At 40.2% G+C, this 21,903-nt stretch overlaps 1 protein-coding gene across 3 annotated transcripts in view; it reads right to left on the reverse strand.

Annotated features, from left to right (window-relative positions):
- GUCY1A2 (guanylate cyclase 1 soluble subunit alpha 2) overlaps positions 1 to 21,903 on the reverse strand; it is a 315,001-nt gene that overhangs the window by 27,384 nt on the left and 265,714 nt on the right. For all 3 annotated transcript variants that reach the window (XM_047693759.1, XM_047693758.1, XM_047693757.1), the window contains exon 7: positions 20,947 to 21,101. In XM_047693759.1, the coding sequence (XP_047549715.1) occupies positions 20,947 to 21,101 (155 nt within the window). The remainder of the gene's footprint in view (positions 1 to 20,946; positions 21,102 to 21,903) is intronic.

A 21,903-nucleotide genomic window follows, 5' to 3' on the forward strand; every position in this document is an offset into this window, starting at 1 on the left:
CCCTTGAAATTCAATAATTCATGCTCTGGAAATAACACTCCACGTAGCTCACTGTGAGAAGAGAAGGATCTCACCAAATGTGTATGCATTTTAAGGTTATAGACACTAGAAATTGCAGACTTTGCGGCAATTCTATAGGATTATCAATTTATGGGCACTGAAATTCAGATTAAGTTGTCAAAAACGGATAATCTTCCCGTATGTTCTCTGTACTCTGACGCTGTGACACATTGTCTCTGCAAGTTCCCATAGTTAAATATTGACAGAAAGTGCGTCCTCTGGCTTCCATCGTCTGCATGCCTGGTGTCTCTGAGAGCGAGCACATTCCGCGTGCACTTGCTACTTGGATGTCAAAACAAATGCCTCTTCAATTCATGAACCCCAGGATCTAACGATGATTCAGCCCAGTGGGTCCTGTGCACACTGGCAACTCTGACCTTTACCGGCCTAGAAACTCCATCTAACAGACCAAACACCACAGAGATTTAAAATTCAAACACTCAAAAGTTTCCCATGTCTAAAAGAAGAACTGTCAAAAGAGATGACAAATGAGAGATTAGGACAGAAAACTGTAGTCAGCTCTTGTCAATTAAATAATTGCCTCACATTTTTTCACTTCTCTCTGACCAAAACTATTTCTTAAAAACAAACCTGTCGTCACACTGGCCAGTCTGTACGGAAGGGACGGAGCAGAAACAACATATGCACATTTATTTTGAAAAATGGACAATTCTGTTGATTTCATTATTTTAAAAATCAGGACTGTGATCAATTTTAAGGAAGTCTAGGTTCTCTCTGTTATAAATACTCCTGAACTGGGGCACCTGGGTGGCTCAGTGGGTTAAGCCTCTGCCTTCGGCTCAGGTCATGATCTCAGGGTCCTGGGATGGAGCCCGCATCGGGCTCTCTGCTCGGCTGGGAGCCTGCTTCCCTGCCCCCACTCCCCGCGCCTGCCTCTCTGCCTACTTGTGATCTCTGTCAAATAAATAAATAAAATCTTAAAAAAAAATACTCCTGAACCAATCAGATGTAGAATTAGCCTAGATAAAGTGTAAGGAGACATATAAAGAGTTTTAATGACTTCAGGCCCAAAAAAGGCAAGGCAGCATGAGGAAAATATTTAGAAGCTAAAAAAGGACAGCAAACGTCTTCCTTTTCCTCAAGAGTTTAAACCTATGTATTTTGAACAATATTTTATAGCAAACATTCCTCACATCCTCCCCTAAAGTCATGCTTCTCAAAAATACTAATTTTTGTGGAGAGAAAGTACAGTAAGGGAGTAACAGAAATGACACAGGACAAGAGGCTGGTAGGTGAACTACATAAATCTGAGCTCTGAAATCTTAGCATCCCTCCCCCCATGCAGGTGACACGGGAGCAAATTAGCAAATAACCTTGGTTAAATCACTTAAATTCTCTGGTTTGCAAGTTCCTTACGGAAGAAGAAATATTTTGCTCTAATGTATTTCAAAGCTTAGTTATGGCTCTGACATTTAGTGCAGGCTGCGAATCCACGGGTCAGCCAGTTCCGCTAGGTGGGACTCTGACTGGCATATGCGACAGGGCGGTATCACTGTGGCTGTCTCTAACTGGAAACGGAGAAATGTAATTCTTGTGGCACAACTCAAGTTTTTCCTTTTGGGAAAACCATTAGTCATTTGTCTTCAATGAGTATTTTTCTCTCATAAAACATAGTGTTTACTGTTTTGATCCTTCCGTAGGGAATACAGAGATCGATAAAGCCAGTTACGAGGCTGACCAGACAGCATAAAATAACAGCCCAAATACTTATTTTCCTTAAACATCCAGTTTATGCGGGTGATGCATTTTGATTTTTTAAAAACAGGAGGCTACTGGTAAACTACTAGATAGGAATTTGCTGAAGCTCTTTGGCTGTCTTCCCTCACATGAAGAATCTTTATGAAAAGTAAGTTCACTGCAGGCAACCAGAGTTAAGTCTGGAGTATAAACTTGAATTCTGACTCCCATGTTGATTTAGCTGTGACTCCTTGTCAACTGATTTAATCGAAGTTTCACTCTCCTCTTACCTCAAAAAAAAAACACTCATGGGCTTGCTGTGAAGATTAATGTGGTCATGATGTGAATGAATTGCTTCCAGAGAAGAAGTAATTCAGAAAACATGTGCCATCACCTTTTAAAGCTAAAAGATATTTTAGAGAGCATCTTGGTCACCGCCATCATTATAGACATGAAGAGACCAACCCAGGAATTTCACCTTGTTTGCCCAAAATTACACAGCAAAGTAATCCCTGAACCAAGATGAGATTTCCTAGCCACAGCTCTGGAGAGCCGGGTCTCGGTACCGTAGCAGGATCAAGCTTCCACAACATGGTTTGTGAGGGTTTAACCTTGGTGCTTTTAGATTAAGGATTACAAGTTCGGAAGCAGTTGCAAGCAGATTGGGAAGTGAGGAGACCGCAGTCCTCTTCACCAAAATTCCATGTTTCTCAGAACCGCTCCCTAATCTTCTCCTCAAGCAAAGGTCTCCACTACGTTTTAAATGGAGAAGTGTAATGCAGGCCTCACGACAGACTGACTTCATTGGCTCAAAACTTACCTTGCACGGTGATGGGGGATGGTACGGCAGGGGGCCCCGTTGGGAAGGAGTTAGGAGCAGGGGAGGTCATGAGGGCAGAAGCCCTCACGGATGGGATTAGTGCCCTTACTGGAGTCGCAGGAGAGCTGGCTTCCCCTCTCTTTCCACGACATGAGCATAGAAGGAGAGGCCAGCCATCTGAGCACCCTAAGCAAGCGCACACCAGAAGCAACCATGCTGGCCTTTGATCTTGGACTCCAGCCGCCACAGCTGTGAGAAATACATTTCAGTTGTAACTTCCCAGACTACGGCACTTTGTTATAGCAGCACGAAAGGACAGGGCCATAGTTCTAGGTAGCTTTAGCCCTCGGATTTTTCCCTCGATACTGGCAGAATAAACCACTCCCTCACTAAAAGAATGCCCCGTCCTAACGTCTGGAAGCGGAGTACGTCAGGATACTGGCCCAGGTGAATTAAGGTTGCAGGGTTACCCAGTGGACCTCAAAGTGGAAAAGGGAGGAAGAAGAGTTCAATTAAAGACCTGGGACAATGGAAGCAGCATTAGAAAGATGCGAGATTCCCAGCTTTATGATGGAGGAGAGAAGCAGTGAACCAAGGAATACAGATGGCCTTGATTATCTCCTAGAACTTCCAGAAAAGAATGCAGCCATCTTGACAACCTGGTTTGAGCCCAGTGAGACCCATGTTAGAATTCTGTTCTGCAAAATTGCAAGATAATAAACTTGTATCATTTAAGCAAAAAGTCCATAGTAATCTAGGTACCTCTGCTTAAATCTGGGGATTTGCCAAGAAAATAAGTATTTTTTAAAAATCACATTACTATAACTTAGTCATCAGGAAGAGGCCTTTGCTAATAAAAACTTGATTAAGCTGATTGCTAGCTCAGTTCTGAGTCATGGCTTAAAATGGCTTTGGCCAAAATACCAGACACACTGTTTCCTTGGGATTGCCACATGAGGCCTGTAATCCAGCTCTCACACATCATCCAACGTGGCTAAACTTCTACAGCGAGACTCCAGCCCAGTAATAAGATGATCTGTTCCTTCATGTACAAAACAGGATGGAGTTCCGGGCCCAGACGGCGATGTGGGAAGACCCTGAACTCACGTCCTCCACGAACACACCAAGTCTACACCGACTTACAGAGCATTTCCTCCTGCAGAAGAACTGGAGGCTACCGAACAGCTTCTGCACACAGAACACAGACCCCAGAGAGAAGGGCAAGAGAACCAGGGACACGGGAAGGAAGGGAATCCCATCCCAGCGCTGGGAGCCGCCGTGGGGAGGAACAGCATTGAGGAACACCGAGCACCCGATAGAAAAGGGCACCTAGAATACAAAGAAACCAGTCCTAGAAGCCTACCAAATTGCAGGGGCGGAGAGGGGAGGGCGCTGCTGGAACCCTTTCTGATTCGGAGGGGCCAAAGGGCATCACTGTTTCTGCTCCCCTGGTCAGTGCTCAGTGCTCGCTACAGCTCGAGACATCTTGCCAAGGTGACACAGGTGCAAAGCATCATGGGATACTCCAGGCCTGTACCCCTCTGGCTCTACAGGGCATGCCAGGGTGCCCGCAGCACAGAGTAACCCAGCTCATCCCAGCCTGTGCCCGCCTAGGCTCCCAGCAACTCACCAGGGTGTCTTCTATGTAGAGCAACCCAGGAACCCCCAGCCCTTGCACGCTGCAGAAGCACCCCGTGCAGAGAGCCCCGCCTTGCATCCACTGCAGCTTCAGCACTCCTACCTGGGTATCCTTCGTGTGGAGGGGCCCAGAATTGCCCCCCTCTGCACCCACTTCAGCTCCGGCTGTCTTGCCAGGGCACTCTCGGCAGAGAGCCCGGAACCACCTCGGCCTGCTACGGCAGCGCCATATATCCCGCCAGCGATGCCCCAGCCTGAAGTGCCTCGAGATCCCCCGTCCATCAGAGCCAAAACTCCAGCCCGCCTAAGTTACCAAGCACATGCAGTTTACACAGGACACCAGGAGCCATAAGACCACTCCTGCGCATGTAGGAGAAGTTGCTGGAAACATAGAAGATCCAGCAAAATAAGGAAAGAGCAAAATGTTGCAAATGAAAGAACAAGACAAAACCAAAGAAAAAGAATTAATAGATGGAGACAAGCCATCTAATTGAGGATGGGCAAAAAGATGCTCACCGGACTGGAGAGAACAGTGGGTGAACTCAGTGAGAACTTGAAGAACAGAAAATATACAACAAGAACCAAAGTTGAAAAATACAGGGAAGCAACAGTACATTAGAGGAGGCAGAAGAACAGATCAGCTCTCGGGAAAACAGGCTACTGGAGAGCACCAAAGTGGAACTACAGTAAGAAAGAAGAAGAAAGAGAAAGGAGGAGAGGTTCAAGCACCTCCAGGACAACAAGTGACCAAACGTTCACAGTACAAAGTTCCCAGAGTGAGAAAAGACACAGAAAGACTAAGAATTTCCCTAAGCAGGGAAAGGAAACAGATATCCAGGTCCAGGAAGCACACGAATTCCAAACAAGCTGGACCCCAGGAGGTGCGCGCCATGAGACAGAAGCAGGGAATTTAAAACCGCACACGTGACAGGCGGCTACTTACAGACCGCAGAAGCGGTTTTTCTGGAGGAACTCTGCAGGCCAGAGGAGACTGACAGCACATAGTCGAAGCGTTAAAAGGATAAAAACCCCCAAAAACGACAACTGAGAATGCTCTACATGGCAAAGTTATCACTTGCAATAGAAGGAAAAATAGCATTTCAGGCAAGAAGAAATTAAGGACTTCGTTACTAAACATGTCTTAGGAGAATTGTTAAAGAAAAGGCCAAAATTATGAAAGGAAAAACTTTCATATATCTAAGCTAACATACAGTAAAGGAGGCAGAGCAGTAATTTATAAAGCTAGTATGATGGTTCAGAAATAAAAGTAGTAAAATCAGTTTAAAATCAGTAAAACCAGTTAAGGGGACTCAGAAAATGAGATGTCAAATAGGACCACAAATACATGAACTGTGGAGGCCAGCAGTAAAAAGGAAGTTTTCAGAATGTGTTAAACTTCACTGACCATCCGTGTAACAGAGACTGCCATGTGCTTAGGATATCATACATGAGCCTCACGGTACTGAAAAAACAAAAACCTATAATAGATACAAAATACAGCCAAGCATGACACTAAAGAAGTCACCAATCGCAAGGGAAGAGAGCAAGAGAAGAGAAAAGCAACAGAGAACTTCACAACCACCACAAAACAACTAAATGCCAGTAAGTACAGACCTACCAATTGTTACTTTAAACAAAGATGGTTGAAATGCTCTAAACATCCAGGGTGACAAAATGAATGAAAAAACAAAACCCACCTATATGCTGTGTACAACAGTAGAGAGACAAAGAAGGCGGTAAATCCTGGTGAGGAATAAAATAAATGTAACATCTGTGCATTCACAGAGCACCTACATACATAAAGCAACTATTAACAGACAAAAAGAGAGAAATTGGCCATAATCCAGAAATAGCAGGGGACTTTAACACCCCACTTACATCAACGGACAGATCATCTAGGCAGCAAATAAATAAGGGAACAGTGTCTCTAAGTGCCACATTAGACTAGACGGACTTGACAGATATACACAGAACACTCTATCCAGAAACAGCACAACATAATATTCTTTCCAAGTGCACAGACCATTCTCCACGACAGATCACAGGTTTAGCCACAAAACAAGGCTCGAAAATTTAAGAAGACTGCCGTGATACCAAGTCTCTTCTCTGACTGCACTTCCAAGAAAAAAAAAAAAAAAATAGAAAAAACACAGACACATGGAGATTGAAACAACATGCTATTGAGTAAAAAATGGATCAGTAAGAAATCCAAGGAGAAATTAAAGAATACGTGGAGGCAAATGAAATGAAAACACAATGGTTCCAAATCTTTAGGACACAGTGAAAGAACTTTTAAGATGGAAATTAACAGTGAGAGAGGCCTACTTCAGGAAACTGGAAAAACCTCAAAGAATCTAATCTTACACCTGAAGGAACTGGGAAAAAAAGAATAAATAAAGCCCAGAATTAATAGAGGAAGGAACTAATAAGGATCGTAGTGGAAACAGTAAAAAGAATACGAGAAAAGATCAGTAAAAGAACTAATTCTTCGAAAAGATAAACAAAACTGCTAAGTCTTTACTCAGACTCATCAGGTAAAACGGAGAGTGCCCAAATAATGAAACTCAGAAAGGAAAGAGGAGAAATAACAACCTACACCACAGAAACAGAAAAGAATTTTAAGAGACTCGGCCAAAAAAATTATATGGCAATAAATTGGACAACCTAGATAAATGGATAAATTCCTTGATGTATACAATCTCCCAAAAGTGAATCACAGTGAAATAGAAAATCTGAACAGACTGATTATCAATTCAATTTTCTTATTAATAAAAAACAAACAGGGGCGCCTGGGTGGCTCAGTGGGTTAAGCCGCTGCCTTCGGCTCAGGTCATGATCCCAGGTCCTGGGTTCAAGCCCCACATCAGGCTTTCTGCTCAGCAGGGAGCCTGCTTCCTCCTCTCTCTCTGCCTGCCTCTCTGCCTACTTGTGATTTCTCTCTGTCAAATAAATAAATAAAATCTTTAAAAAAAAAAATAAAAAAAAAAAATAAAAAACAAAACAAAATGTTGAGGACCAGGTAGATCCAGAGATGAAGTCTACCTCCCGTTTGAAGAAAGGTAATGCCTACTGTTCTCAAACTATTCCAAAAAGTAGAGGAGTAAGAAAAACTTCCAAATATATTCTACAAGGACAGCATTATTACCCTGATACCAAAACCAAAGACTCCACAAAAAAAATTACAGGCCAATATCTCTGATGAATGTAGATGGAAAAGTCCTCAATGTGACATTAGCAAGCCTCATTCAACAATACATTAGAAGGCTCATTCACCAGGATCAGGTGGGATTTATTTCAGGGATGCAAGGATGGTTCAGTATCTGCAACCCAATCCGTCACTACACAACAGTTACAAGTGAATGCTCCTCTTAGCAGATGTGGAAAAACACCTAATGAAATTTACATCCCTTCATGATACAACTCCACAAAGGAGTTTTAGGGGGAACACACTTCAACAACAAAAAAAGGCCATATATGGAAAAACCTACAGCTTACATCATACTAAATGGTGAAAAGCAGAGTTTTTCCTCTAAGATCAGGAACAAAACGAAGATGTACACTCTTGCCACTTGCATTCAGTATAAAGTCCTAATGACACTATCAAAAAAGAAAAAGAAAAAAAAGAAACAAGAAAAAGAAATAAAAGTCATCCAGATTAGTTAGGAAGAAGTAAAACTGTCCCTACTGCTGAAGACATGATAATATATATAGAAAACCCTAAAGACAACACCAAAAGCTGTGAGAACTGTTAAATGCATTCAATACAGTGGCAAGATACAAAATTAACAGAGAAATCAGCTGCATTTCTATACACATAACAAAGTAACAGAAAGAGAATTCCATTTACATCTGCACCAAAAGGAATAAAATACCTGGGAATAAACTCAACCACGGAGGTAAAAAACCTATACTCTGAAAAACATAAAAAACTGATGGAAGAAATTCAAGACAATGGGAAAAAAAAAGCGGGGGGGGGGGGGGGGGGGAGACAGAGCTACCAGGATTATGGAGTGGAAGAATTAGTATTAAAATGTTAAAATCCACACTACCCAAAGCAATCTAAAGATCCAGTGCAATCCATATCAAAATACCAGTAGCATTTTTTCAAAACTACAACAGATTGTCCTAAAATTTATATGGAACCACAAAAGACCTTGAATACCCCAAATAACCTTAAAAAGGAGCAATACCAGAGATATAGCCATCATAGATTTAAAGATCTACTATAAAGCTATAGTGTTCAAAACAACACAGATCAGTGTAACAGGACAGAGACTCCAGAAATATATGGAGTTGATCTGTGACAAGTATACATACAATGGGGTAAGACAGTTTCTTCAATAAAAAGGACTAGGAAAACTGGACCACTTTCTTACATCATACACAACACTCAAAATTCACTGAAGATCTAAATGGGGGACACAACCCTATAAAACTTTCAGAAGAAATACAGGTGGCAATCTCTTTGATGTCAACCTTATTAACATTTTTCTAGATATGTTTCCTCAGGCAAAGAAGACAATAAAGTGGCAGAACTATACAAAAATAACAGTAAAAAAGGCAACCTACTTGGTGGGAGAAGGTATTTGCAAATGATATATCTGATAAGGGCTAGTAACCGAAATAAAGAAGTTACACAAGTCAACATCAAAATAGATCTGCTTTCAAAAACTGGCCAGAGGACCTGACTGGACATGCTTCGGAAGAGCATGAGAAGTAGATCAATTGTAAAATGAGAAAAGCAAAAATCATTTGAAGGTTAAGGAAAATTTCTTATCACTATAGTTATAGAGTCTTTTGCTTAGGCCAATTGTTTGATAACTCATGCCATTTCAAAATCTAACACTAGCCTGAATATAATCAATTATTATAGTTTCACAGATCAGTAACATAATGAGAAGAGAGGTGTTTATTATGTGTGCACTACTGCAAAACTGGGACGAGTGAGAATAAAGATGGGTATAAACTTCACATTTATTGGAGAAAAGGGGGGAAAACATCAAACATGGAAAACTAGAAACTCATTAACTTTTTTTTTTTCCAGAAATAAAATGAGGAATAAACTTCTATGTGAAGAAGGAATGGTCCTTGGCCATTACTGGATGCAACAAAGATGACTCACTTGGGAAAAGTCTAAAAAATGAAGACTTATCATATAGAAGTTATAACTTTGATTTTTAAAACTTTATTCCTTATGCCTAAAAAATTTTGAGAAAATACCCAATTGTTCCAACTCTTGTATAAGAAACTCAATTTGTCTGATAAGAAATGTAAAGTGACTTAAGTAATTACACGTAAGTAATAATATTCATAGGAACACACTTTGTAATGGTTAAAAATTAGGAAAAAAACAAATGTTGATCAACAGAGGAACAGACAAAAAATATTAGAATATAATGGAAAGTTGTATAATAAAATGATGAACAAGTCTCATCATAGTACTGACCTTAAACATACAAAATTTTGTTTAAATAAAAACCAATGTTAGAGAAATTTTCCTATAGTGAGATAACACATACAAATTAAAATATATAAAATTCTATGGTGTATGGGTATTTCTGAGAAAGTTAATGCATAGAACAGTAACTTTTAAACACACCAAAATCATCAGGGTGTTTGTCACCATGGAAGGGAGTAAGAATTCCAAAGGCTGAGGCAAATATAGTTAAGTATTAAACCAGTGCTGGTATCATGGGTATTACTCCTGTTAATTTTTAGTGCTTCAAAATATTTATAAAAGTTCATTGATTTTAAAAAATACTATTTCAGGCAAAATGTATTTGGAATGAACAATTCAGAAAATTATTTCAGTTTATCATAATGTGCAAATAACCTATTCAGTGTTTATCATATAGTCTTACTAAAAATAAAGTCAGTATAAACCTCTGAAGATTTCATGGTAATACTAATATTTCAGACGATATTGGATATTCTATGGGATTTAATTCAGGAAAGAAAACTGGAAATTTCAAGCTCTCATGAGCTAGATTTTTCCATTTAATTTTTCAAATTTCCATTTGCTTTAAAAAAGTGCAACCTGCCTCTTTATAGAGAAAGTCCCCGAGAATTCAATCCTGGTGTTTAACTTGCAGTGTCCTTGGAAAAGGGAAGTACATTCTGTACCTGCAGCGGTGAACAGAGCAATTACACCCGACCGAGCCGTGCGGGTTAGCATGGACTAAACCAACAGAAGATACTCAGTCACACCAAGATCACCGCCAGGACTCAAGGCACATTGTTTTTAATGGTGGCCCAGATCTACATGGATGTCAAAGGTCAGTGAGCCCAACTGCTCTTCCAAAGCGTGGAAAGACAAGTAGAAACAGCAAAAGGATTCCGCAGTATCCTTAAGCCATGCCCCATCAATGCAATGGGGTAAGACTACGTGCTCTCAGTCAGTGGAGAGCTGGCCCACTGCATGCCCTACGCTGGTTTCCTTTCTACAACCTCGGTGAATTTTAAGGCACAATCTGGTCAAGTCATTCCTCTGTTTAACAATCTTCAGTACCAGGCACCTGGGGGGCTCACTGGGTTAAACCTTTGTCTTCAGCTCAGGTCATGATTCCAGGGCCCTGGACTGAGTCTCCTGCTGGGTTCCTTGCTCAGCAGGGAGTCCGCTTCGCCCTCTACTCCTCCACCTTGCTCGTGCTCTCCCTTGTGCTCTCCCTCTCAAAAAATTAAAAGCCTTTAAAAAGAAAGTCTTCAGTATCTTTTCTTGCTCTTAGTATTAGGCTGAAAACCATTCCCATGACCTTCCAGCATCATCTCAGCCCCCTCTTGCTCTAACACTCTAGTTGGGGTTACTTCCATTCAGCGCCCCTCGATTGTGATTCATTGTTTGGCGGAGGTGCATGTATCACGTGGTCTCTGGCCTCGCGCGTCAGCGCAGGGAGCCTGCGTACGCGGCTCGTCACTGGTACATCAGGGCCCTTCACACTGCTTGGAATATAGGAGGTTCTCAACAAGCATTTGTTGGAAGAAGGGAAGGAGGGGGGAACACAGGGAAATAGCAAGAAAAGGTTTGTTGTTGTTTTTTTTAAGTAAATGTAAAAATATTTTTATAAAGTATTAATAGGAATGACATGCTTGGGGGCCAATCAGAAAAAAATACCTTTTTTTGGCGCCTGGGTGGCTCAGTGGGTTAAGCCGCTGCCTTCGGCTCAGGTCATGATCTCAGGGTCCTGGGATTGAGTCCCGCATCGGGCTCTCTGCTCAGCAGGGAGCCTGCTTCCCTCTCTCTCTCTCTGCCTGCCTCTCTGTCTACTTGTGATCTCTCTCTGTCAAATAAATAAAATCTTTAAAAAAAAAGAAAAAGAAAAAAAATACCTTTTCGAATCTAAATCTGTCTGTCCCTGGCTCCATTTGATTTGTTTGTGGCTGGGGGCAGACAATACACAACACAATGTTCTGGTGCCTGCAAATGGTTGAAATGATTCGGGCCTGAAGACCTTATTGAGCACCTCACTGAGGATTATGGAAGGGGCAGGACCCAAGGGCCGCGGTCCTGTGTGGCTTGTGGGGGGTCTCCTTTCTGTTCACGTGTAAACAAAGCCATCCATAGCCATCATGTCTCAGCTCAGGGGGGCATGAACTCCTCAAGCAGTTAATTCATTCTTTCCATGTCATTTTTTAAAATAGAAAAATGTTAACATGGAAACTGTCAGATCATCTGTATTATGCCCAGAATTATGTTCAAAAAAGTGGAATAAGTTTAAAAGAGGCAAAACCCTTATATAAATACCCTCTAACTGACAGGTAGTTTTTAAGCAACCTGCAGTTCCCTTTCTCATCACCTCAGAAGTCTAGATATCTTTCCTCCGAGAGTAATTTTCTCTCTAGATATATCAAAATTTTCAAAAATCACCATTATTATCGACTTCTATCTATATATACAAATTTTTTTGCTTCAGGTTTTTTTTTTTTTTAAGATATAATTTTAAAACTCAAGGGACATTCAGGATAGACTGAAGGGTAGGAGGATCCTGAGGTCACCCTGACCCAAAGACACACTGAGGTAACAGCTGTATCTGCACCACTAACTCTGGAAATGAACAGAAGACTGACAGAGCAGACCCTGCACAATTAATCCTCAAGGAGAGGCCACATTGAACAGGGTAGGAGGGGTGGAGATGCAGTTGGGAATCCAACTCCCAGCAAGACTAACTACCAACGGAAGGGGCATCACAAGCCCGGAGAGCAAGAGCGAATGGGGACCCTGCGCTTCAGGAGCCAGCAGAACGACTCACCCTGAGAAACAACAGAGAAACAGCAGTTTGAAAAGAACTTGGGGTATATGTGAAGGAGACTTATTCACTAATCTCAGCTACGTTCTGCATGGGCAGGGATCTTAAAGAGATTTCTCCGAGGAGGAAAGTGCTGGTGGGCGTCATTTTTCTTCTCCTCCCCGAGCCTAGGTCGCTGGACACTTAAAGGAGCCAAAACCAACACATTCTATCCACATTACAAGAGTCGTATACCCAGCCCCCAATTTCCTTTGTGGCCACCAAAATTCAACCCACCAAACTTAACAGATCTGCCACACTTTGTAAATAGCTCCAGCAGGGGTCAACGCCACTCCCACTGCTGTGGGGAAGGGGTAAGATAACCTGTGTATTCCAGCATCTTGGTCTCCCAGCTGTCTGGAGAGGCAGTAAGCCCTGCCATTCAGTGTGCCAACAGCTGTGGCAGAGATGCTCTCACACTGATGAGAACTCTCAGGCTTACAGGAAGCAAACCCTGCCCTTTGGTACTACCTACAGTTCTGGCAGAAAGCCTAGGTGCAGACACTCAGCCCGACTTCGAAACTTGCCCACTAATGAGCCCACAGCAGCCTCAAGTCTCTCAACAGTGGGGAAACTAAACACCGCACAGTGCACCGACACTAGGTAAAGCAGGTCATTGTAGCAGGCTGGGCTAGAGGCAATCATGGCTCAGCCACAACAGAAAGGAACATGTGGCCCACAAGGGGGACACCCCTGGAGCACCTAGTTTGGGTGACCAAGGGGATATCCCTATAGGACACCACAGGGCCTCTTCTACACAAGATCACTACTTTAAAGACCAGGAGACATAACTGACTTCCCTAATACATAGAAACAAACACGAAGAGTCAGACAAAATGAGGAGATAAAAGAGTATGTCCCAAGTGAAAGAACAAGACACAGTCACAGTAAAATAACTACATGAAACAGAGATTAGCAATGTGCCTAATATTGAATTCCAAGCAGTGGTCATAAAGATAGTCTCTGGATTTGAGAAAAGAGTGGATAGAATAATGAGAATATCAACAGGAAGGCAGAAAAATGGAAAAAATAACCTCTTAGCAATAAGAAATTCAATTAATGGAATAAAAAAATATACAACATGGAATCAACAGCAGAGGAGAGGACACAGAAGAGTGCATCAGCAATCTGGAAAACCGGGTAATGGAAAGCAACCACGCTGAACAAGAAACAGAAAAAATATTAATAAATGAAAAAAGTTAAAGGAGCTCAGCAACATCAAGTATAATAACATCAATATTATAGGGATCCCAGAAGGAGAAGAGATAAAGAAGGAAAAACAGGGTGGCTCAGTCAGTTAAGCATCTGCCTTCGGCTCCACTCATAATCCCAGGGTCCTGAGATCGAGTCCTGCATGGGGCTCCCTGCTCAGCCATCAGCCTGCTTCTCCCTCTGCCTGCCACTCCCCCTGTTTGTACTCTCTCTCTCTCTGACAAATAAGTAAATAAAATCTTTTTTAAAAACATGGGGTGGGGGAGAAAATTTATTAGAAGAAATAATAGCTGAAAACTCCCCAAATATGGGGAAGGAAACAGATATCCAGGTCCAGGACACAGAGAACCCCTAACAAGATAAACCCAGTATGTCCATACCATGGCAAATAACAAACAAAACAGCAAAAGCAATGATCAAGTATCTTACAGCTGCAATACAAAAACACACAATCAGAATACAAAGGAAACCCCATAAGGCTATCCATAGACACTCTGCATGCCAGAAGAAAGTGGCAGGATAGATTCAAAGTGCTGAAAGTTAAAAACAAAAAAACAAAAAGAAAACCAAAAACACCAAAAGTACTCTATCCAGCAAGACTATCATCCAGAACAGAAGGACAGAAAAAGAGTTTCCCAATTAACACTTAAAGGGATTCATCACCAAACCAGCCTTATACAAAATGTTAAAGAAAATTCTCTAAGTATAAAGGTAAGGCCAAAACTGGAAGAGAATTACGAAAGGAAAAAATTTCACTGATAAAAGCAAATATATAGTAAAAATAGATCAATCACTTATAAAGACAGTATTCAGGTTAAAGCAAAAAAAGTGGTAATGAAATCAATTATATCTACAAAAATTAGTTCAAGAATACATAAAATAAAAAGACATAAAATATAATATCATAATCACAAAACATGGAGGAGGAATAAAAATTCAGTCCTTGCAGTGTGTTTGAACTGAAAGGACTGTAACTTTAAATACAGACCACTGTACACATAAGGTGTTAGATATGAACACATGGTAACCACAAATCAAAAGCTTATAATACAGTTGCAAAAAATCGAAATTCAAGCATAACACTGTTCAAAGCCATCAAACCATAAGGGATACGAGCAAGAGAAGAAGAAACATAGAAGAACCAGAAAAACAACCAGAAAACAATTAACAAGTATATGCCTATCAACCATTTTCAATGTAAATGATCTAAATGTTCCTATTAAAACACAGAAGATGACTGAATGAATAAAAAAACAAGACCCATATGCATCCTGCCTACAAATTTCACTTCAAACCTAAAAACACATGCAGGCAAAAAGTGAAGGAATAGAAAAACATATGCCATGCCGTGAAAGTGCACAAAGGGTAGCACTTCTTGTATCAGAGAAGCTAAACTTCAAAACAAAGACTGTAGCGAGAAGCAGTGTAGGGCTTTACATACTGATAGAGGGAACAACCCACCAAGAGGATGTAAGTTTGTAAATACCTGCAGACACAACGCAGGAACACCAAAATAGATAAAGCAAATATTAACAGACAGAAACAAATTGACAGTAATATACTACTACTTGGGGCTTTAACACCCCACTTACATCAACGGATAGATTACCCACACAGAAAATCAATAAGGGAAGAGTGGCTTCGAAACTCACATCAGACCAGATGAACCTGACCTATATACAGAATATCCCATCCCTAAACAGCAGAATAAAAATTCTTTTTAACTGCACAAGGAACACTCTCCAGGACAGATTACATGAGAGACCATAAAATAAGTTTCAGTAAGTTTAAGAAGATTGAGATCATATAAAGTATGTTTTCCAATCATAACAGTATGATACCTGAAATCAATTATAAGAAAAATCCAGAAAAAAACCCACAAACACACAGAGGGTAAACAATGTGCTACTCAACAATTAGTGGGTCAACCAAGAAATCAAAGAAAAAAAATCAAGGAATACATTGGACAAATGAAAATGAGAATACGGCAGTCCAAAACCATGGGATGCAACATGGGATGCAACAAAAGCAGTCATAGGGAACTTTACAGCAATACAGGCCTACCTCAAAAAACCAAGAAATTCTCAAAAAACCTAACCTTACACCTGAGGAGCTACAAAGGAAAAAAAAAGTACAAACAAACCTGAGGTTAGTAGAAGGAAAAGAAATAAAGATCTGTGCAGAAATGAACAAAATAGAGACTAAACGGACAACGTAAAAGATCAATGAAACCGAGTTGGTTTTCTAAAAAGATCAACAACACTGAAAAAATTTTAGCCAGATTCATCAAAGAAAAAAGAGGATTCAAATCAAATCAGAAATGAAGGAGAAGAACTAGCAGCTGACGCCACAGAAATACAAAGGAGGACAAGGGGAGATGGAGAGGAGAAGGGAGTTGGGGGAAATTGGAAGGGGAGGTGAACCATGAGAGACTATGGACTCTGAAAAACAATCTGAGGATTTTGAAGGGGCGGGGGGTGGGAGGTTGGGGGAGCCAGGTAGTGGGTATTGGAGAGGGCACGGATGCATGGAGCACTGGGTGTGGTGCAAAAACAATGAATACTGTTATGCTGAAAAAATAAAAATTAAAAAAAAACTAAAAGAGAAATACAAAGTATTACAAGAACATATTATGAAAAGTTATATGCTCACATACTGGAGGACTTAGTCAAATGGATAAATTCCAGATTTATCTTCTAAAACTGAATCAGGAAGAAATAGAAGATTTGAACTGAGCAATTACTAGTAATGAAATTGAATCAGTAATCAACAAACTCCCAACAAATAAAAGTTCCGGACCACATGGCTTCACAGAAAGTCCACTAAACATTTAAAGAAGAGTTAATACCTATTCTTCACAAACTGTTCCAAAAAAATGAAAGTGATGAAAGCTTCCTAACTCAGTCTACAAGGCCAGCATTATTGTAAGATACCAAAACCAGACCGAAGACACCACAAAATAAAATCAGTTCACCTCAGTGGCTCAGTCAGTTAAGGGTCTGACTCTTGGTTTTGGCTCAAGTCATGATCTCAGGGTCCTAATATCAAGCCACATGTCAGGCTTCACACTCAGGGTAGTCTGCTTGTGCCCCTCCCTCTGTTCCCCCCTTACCCTGGAAAAAATGAAATCTTAAAAAAAAAAGTACAAAACAACCAACCAACCAACTACAGGCCAATATATCTGATGAACATAGATGCAAAAATCCTCAAATGATTATTACACCCAATGCAGCAACACATTAAAAAATTATTCACGGGGGGGCCTGGGTGGCTCAGTGGGTTAAAGCCTGTGCTTTCGGCTCAGGTCATGATCTCAGGGTCCTGGGATCGAGCCCCGCATCGGGCTCTCTGCTCAGCAGGGAGCCTGCTTCCCTTCCTCTCTCTCTGTCTGCCTCTCTGCCTACTTGTGATCTCTGTCTGTCAAATAAATAAATAAAAATCTTAAAAAAAAATTATTCACGGTGATCAAGGGGGATTTTTTTCCAGGTATGTAATGGTACAAGTCAATCAGTATGATACATCACATTAACAACAGGATAAAACCATAGGATCATCTGAAGAGATGCAGATTATAGCATTTGATATTTTCAACACTTTTTCATGATGAAAACTCTCAACAACGTGGGTGTAGAGGGAACAGAACTTGACATAATAAAGGCCATATATGACCAACCCACAGCTAACATCATACTCAGTGGTGAAAAACTGAGAACCTTCTCTCTAAGATCAGGAACAAAACAAGGGTTCCATTCCTGCCACTTTCATTCAACATAGTGCTGGAAGTCCCAGCCATAGTAATCAGACTAGAAAAAGAAACGAAAGACATCCAAATTGCTAAGGAAGAAGTAAAGCTGTCAGTCTTTGTCGATGACGTGTTACTATATATTCTATATACAGAAAGCCCTAAAGACACCACCAAAAACTATTAGAAATGATAAATGAATCCAGTCAAGTTGCAGGACACAAAATCAATATAAAGTGTGTCATGTCTCTATATACTAGTAACAAAGCAGCAGAAGGAAAAATTAAGGAAACAATTCAATTTACAGTTGCACCAAAAGATAAAATACCTAGGAATAAATTTAACCACACAGGTGAAAGTTCTAATCTCTGAAACCTACAAAACATTATTGAAAGAAATGGAAGATAAAACAAATGTAAAATCATAGCAGGCTTATGGATTTGACGAATTAATATTGTTAAAATGTCTATATTATCCAAAGCAATATATAGATTAAATGCAATCTCCTTCAAAACATCTAGAGCATTTTTCCTACAACAAATAAAATTTGTGAAGAACCAGAAAAGGCCATGAATGGCCAAACCAATCTTGAGAAAGAAGAACAAAGCTGGAGTTTCACATCTCAGATTTCAAGATGCACTTACAAATCTGTAATAACCAAAACTATAAGGTATGGGCACCAAAAAAGACACACAGATCAGTGGAACAGGATAGAACTCAGAAATAAACCTAAACGCATATGGTTGATTCATAAGTAACAGAGGAGGCAAGAATATACAATGGAAAAAAGACAGAATTTTCACAAAACATTTCTGAGAAACTGTGCAGCTACATGCAAAAGAATGAAACTGAACCACTTTCGTTTACCACACACAAAAATAATCTTGAAATGGATAAAAGGCCTAAATGAGACACCTGAAACCGTAAGACTCCTAGAGGAAAACAGAGAGTAATCTCTTTGCCATTGGCTTTAGTAACATTTTTCTACATATGTCTCCTAAGGCAAGGGAAAGAAAAGCAAAAATAAACTTGGGACCCCACCAAAATAAAAAGCTTTTGTAAAAAAGCAAAGGAACCATAAACAAAATGAGAGAGTAACCTACCAATGAGAGAACATATTTGCCAATGATCTATCTGATAAAGGGTTAATATCCAAAATATAGAAAGAACTTATAGAACTCAGCATCACAAAAACAATCTGATTAAACAATGGGCAGAGGACCTGAATAGACATTTTTCCAACTTCCAAAGAGACACGTGGATGGCCAACAAACACAAGGGAAGATGCTCAACATCACTCATCACCAGGGAAATGCTGAACAGTCCCCCTGACCAAAACAAGACAAGACACCCGGACACAATGAGACCTCACCTTATACCAGTCAGACAGCTGCTATCACAACGCTGAGAACAGCAAGTGCTGGCAAGGATGTGGAGAAAAGGGAAACCTCGTCACTGTTGGTAGGAATGTACACTGCTACAGCCCACTGTGGAAGAGAACGTGGAGTTTCCTCCAAGTGTTAAAAACAGAAATGCCATATGATCCAGTAATTCCACTATCGGGTCTTTACCCCAAGAAGAAGAAAAAAGACTAATTCAAAAAGATACAAGCACCCCTGTGCTTATGGAAGCATTATTTACAGTTGCCAAACATGGAAGCGACCCAAGTGTTTGTCGACAGATGAATGGATCAATAAGGGGCATATATGTATGTGTGTGTACATATCATATATATGCATATATATTTATAACGGAGTACTATTCAGCCATAAAAAAGAATGTGCTTTTGCCATTTGCAACAACATTAATGGACCTAAGTACAGAGGCCACTTTTAGACAAACAGGCTTTAGCAATGGAATGCAGAAAGGACCAGAGGGACCACCTGGCAGACTACAGACAGGCCCATCCGGTGACCCCCCCACCCACCCAACCAACCTCAAAACATCCATAGGCCCTAGCTGACCAACAAGTTACTTAAAACCAAGCACAGTGATCAAAAGGAGAATTCTATATGCCACCATACCTCCTCACGTTCTCTCTTTAAAAGCAGCCCACTGCCTTGTGGCAGACAACCCTCTTCTGCTGTCCTGCTCACCACTCGCCGCGGGTGTATTCAGTAAACATCTATCTCCTTTGTTCTGCCTCAGTGAATTCTTTCCTCTCCCCTGCCCCCAGCTTCCAGCTGATCATTGCCCCGCATCTGGAGGCCCCCATCTGATTGGGAGACACTAGAACATATGACACTAAATGAAATAAGTCACAGAACAACCAATACCATGGGATTTCATTTATATGTGGCACCTAAAAACCAAAACAAAGAAAAGAGACCAAAAAACTGATGCTTAAGTACAGAGAATGAACTGCCGGTTGCCATCAGGGATGTAGGTGGGAGGATAGGTAAATAAAGAGGATAAAGAACCACAGAGTCCCAATATAAAATAAGTCACGGAGATGAAAACTACAGCATAGGAAATATAGTCAATAATATTATAAAAACATTTTACAGTGACTTATGATTGACTGCACTTACCGTGTGAACAGAGTAATGTATAGAATTGTCAAAGTAATATGCTATATGCTTGAAATTAATATATGTATGTTAATTATACTTCAATAAAAATAGAAAAAGAAAAAATATCAATGGTCATTATTTCCACTCAACAGTTTTACATTATGATTTCTTAGTTATCCAAACCACGACACCACTTAGCTTGCAGAACAATGCCAAGCATAAAACCAAAGTCTAACATACAGGAGATAGTCACCTTAATCTAGAAAAGTGCATCCTACCAATGCATTTATTCATTAATTCAACAAATACTTAGAGAGTGTTTCTATGTATTAAGCATGTTCTGCAAGTTCTGGGAATATAATGATGAGCTAGAACAGACATGGTCCCTGTACCTAGGAAGTGCAGTAACCAGTAGGTGAACGGACATCTACCAGGTACAAAATACAGATGTGCTCAGCTGTCAGCTGTGTGTGTAGAGTTGTTAAATATGACCTTTAAGACAGAGTTTGAAGTTTAACTCTTTGCCCAATATATATTTAACTTCAGAGATTCATTATTTACCTTAATTATTCCAAAGAATAAAAGCAGACAAAATGTCTTTTCTCTCTCATTCCTTGGACCTTTATAAATATTGAGGAACATTTTGAAAATGTGAGGACTCTGGGTATGATGCCGAAATCTCCAACACTTGCTCTCCTGTATTCAAACAGGTGTACCTCAGAAGGAGGGCAACTGTGGGAAATGACAAACCTATGTTTACCTCTCAGTCAAGTCAAAATCCTTGTGCACTCTCTCCTGGTGCGCAAAAACATTTATGTGACAATTGCTACCTTTCAGACTGGGTGGACCTACACCTATCACCTTAGAGAATGACAAGATCAAAAAAATATATAAATAAATATAGGGTCTCACAAATCACAGGATGTTAGCTCAAGCCAAGGCCAAAGACAGGAGGAGGAGGAGAGGTCAGAGAACACTTACTGGTAAGTGGTGGGGCTGACATTGATGCGCCGAGGGTGACTTCCTGATTCGAATTTGCTTGCCAGAGTGACATTATTTCCAAACAGGCAATATCGTGGCATTCTCACTCCAACAACTCCAGCGAGCACAGAACCCGAGTGAATGCCTATCCTCATCTAAAAAAAAGAAAGAAAAATAAAAAGGATATACTTATGCTTTCTTTTGGCATGTAGTTCTTTTAGTGAAAAGTAATTTTGTAACCCACTGAACTTGGATCTCCTCAAAGACAGGAACTGGGCCTTGGCCATTTTTGTGAGCCTGATATCTAGATCATTATAGTGCCAATGAACATGAATACCGTGGAATCAATGGATACATTAATTAACTACAGGAAAAAATGTTTAATTTGCTATATAAATCTGGTAATAAGTCAAATCACATTTCTTCTGTACAGATTCTGTTGTAATATATAAAAAATGTATATTCTCCCTCTAGTTATTCTTATATACAACCCTATTTTTCCCTTCATAGAATTAAGCACAGTTATAAATTATATATATTTCTGTTTATTTTGTTTAAATGTTAGATTGTCCTGAGAGAAGGATCCATATCTATTTCCCAACTGCTGAATATTCAGTACTTAGTATGGCATTGTCTCCTTTGCATTGTTAACCATGAAAACACTACTGCCATCCTTTTCTTAATTCCTTTATATGTAATAGTTTTTTTTTTCTTCTGGTTGCTTTGAGTTTTTTCTATTTTTTGCTAGTTTTGCAAAATTTAATTTCGATTTCTCTTGATGTTGTTTTCTTCATGTTTCTTACGTGTGGGGTATGTTGGGTGTCTTGGATCTGTGGTTTTATCGTTTTCATCAAATTTGGAAGAATTTCAGCTATTCTTCAAATATGTTTTATATCCACCTTTCTCTCTCAGAGACTCCAAGTACATGTCTATTGGGATACTGAAAAGTATTTCCAT

This window comes from Lutra lutra, chromosome 10 (genome assembly GCF_902655055.1).
Source record: "Lutra lutra chromosome 10, mLutLut1.2, whole genome shotgun sequence".
Classification (NCBI taxonomy): Eukaryota; Metazoa; Chordata; class Mammalia; order Carnivora; family Mustelidae; genus Lutra; species Lutra lutra.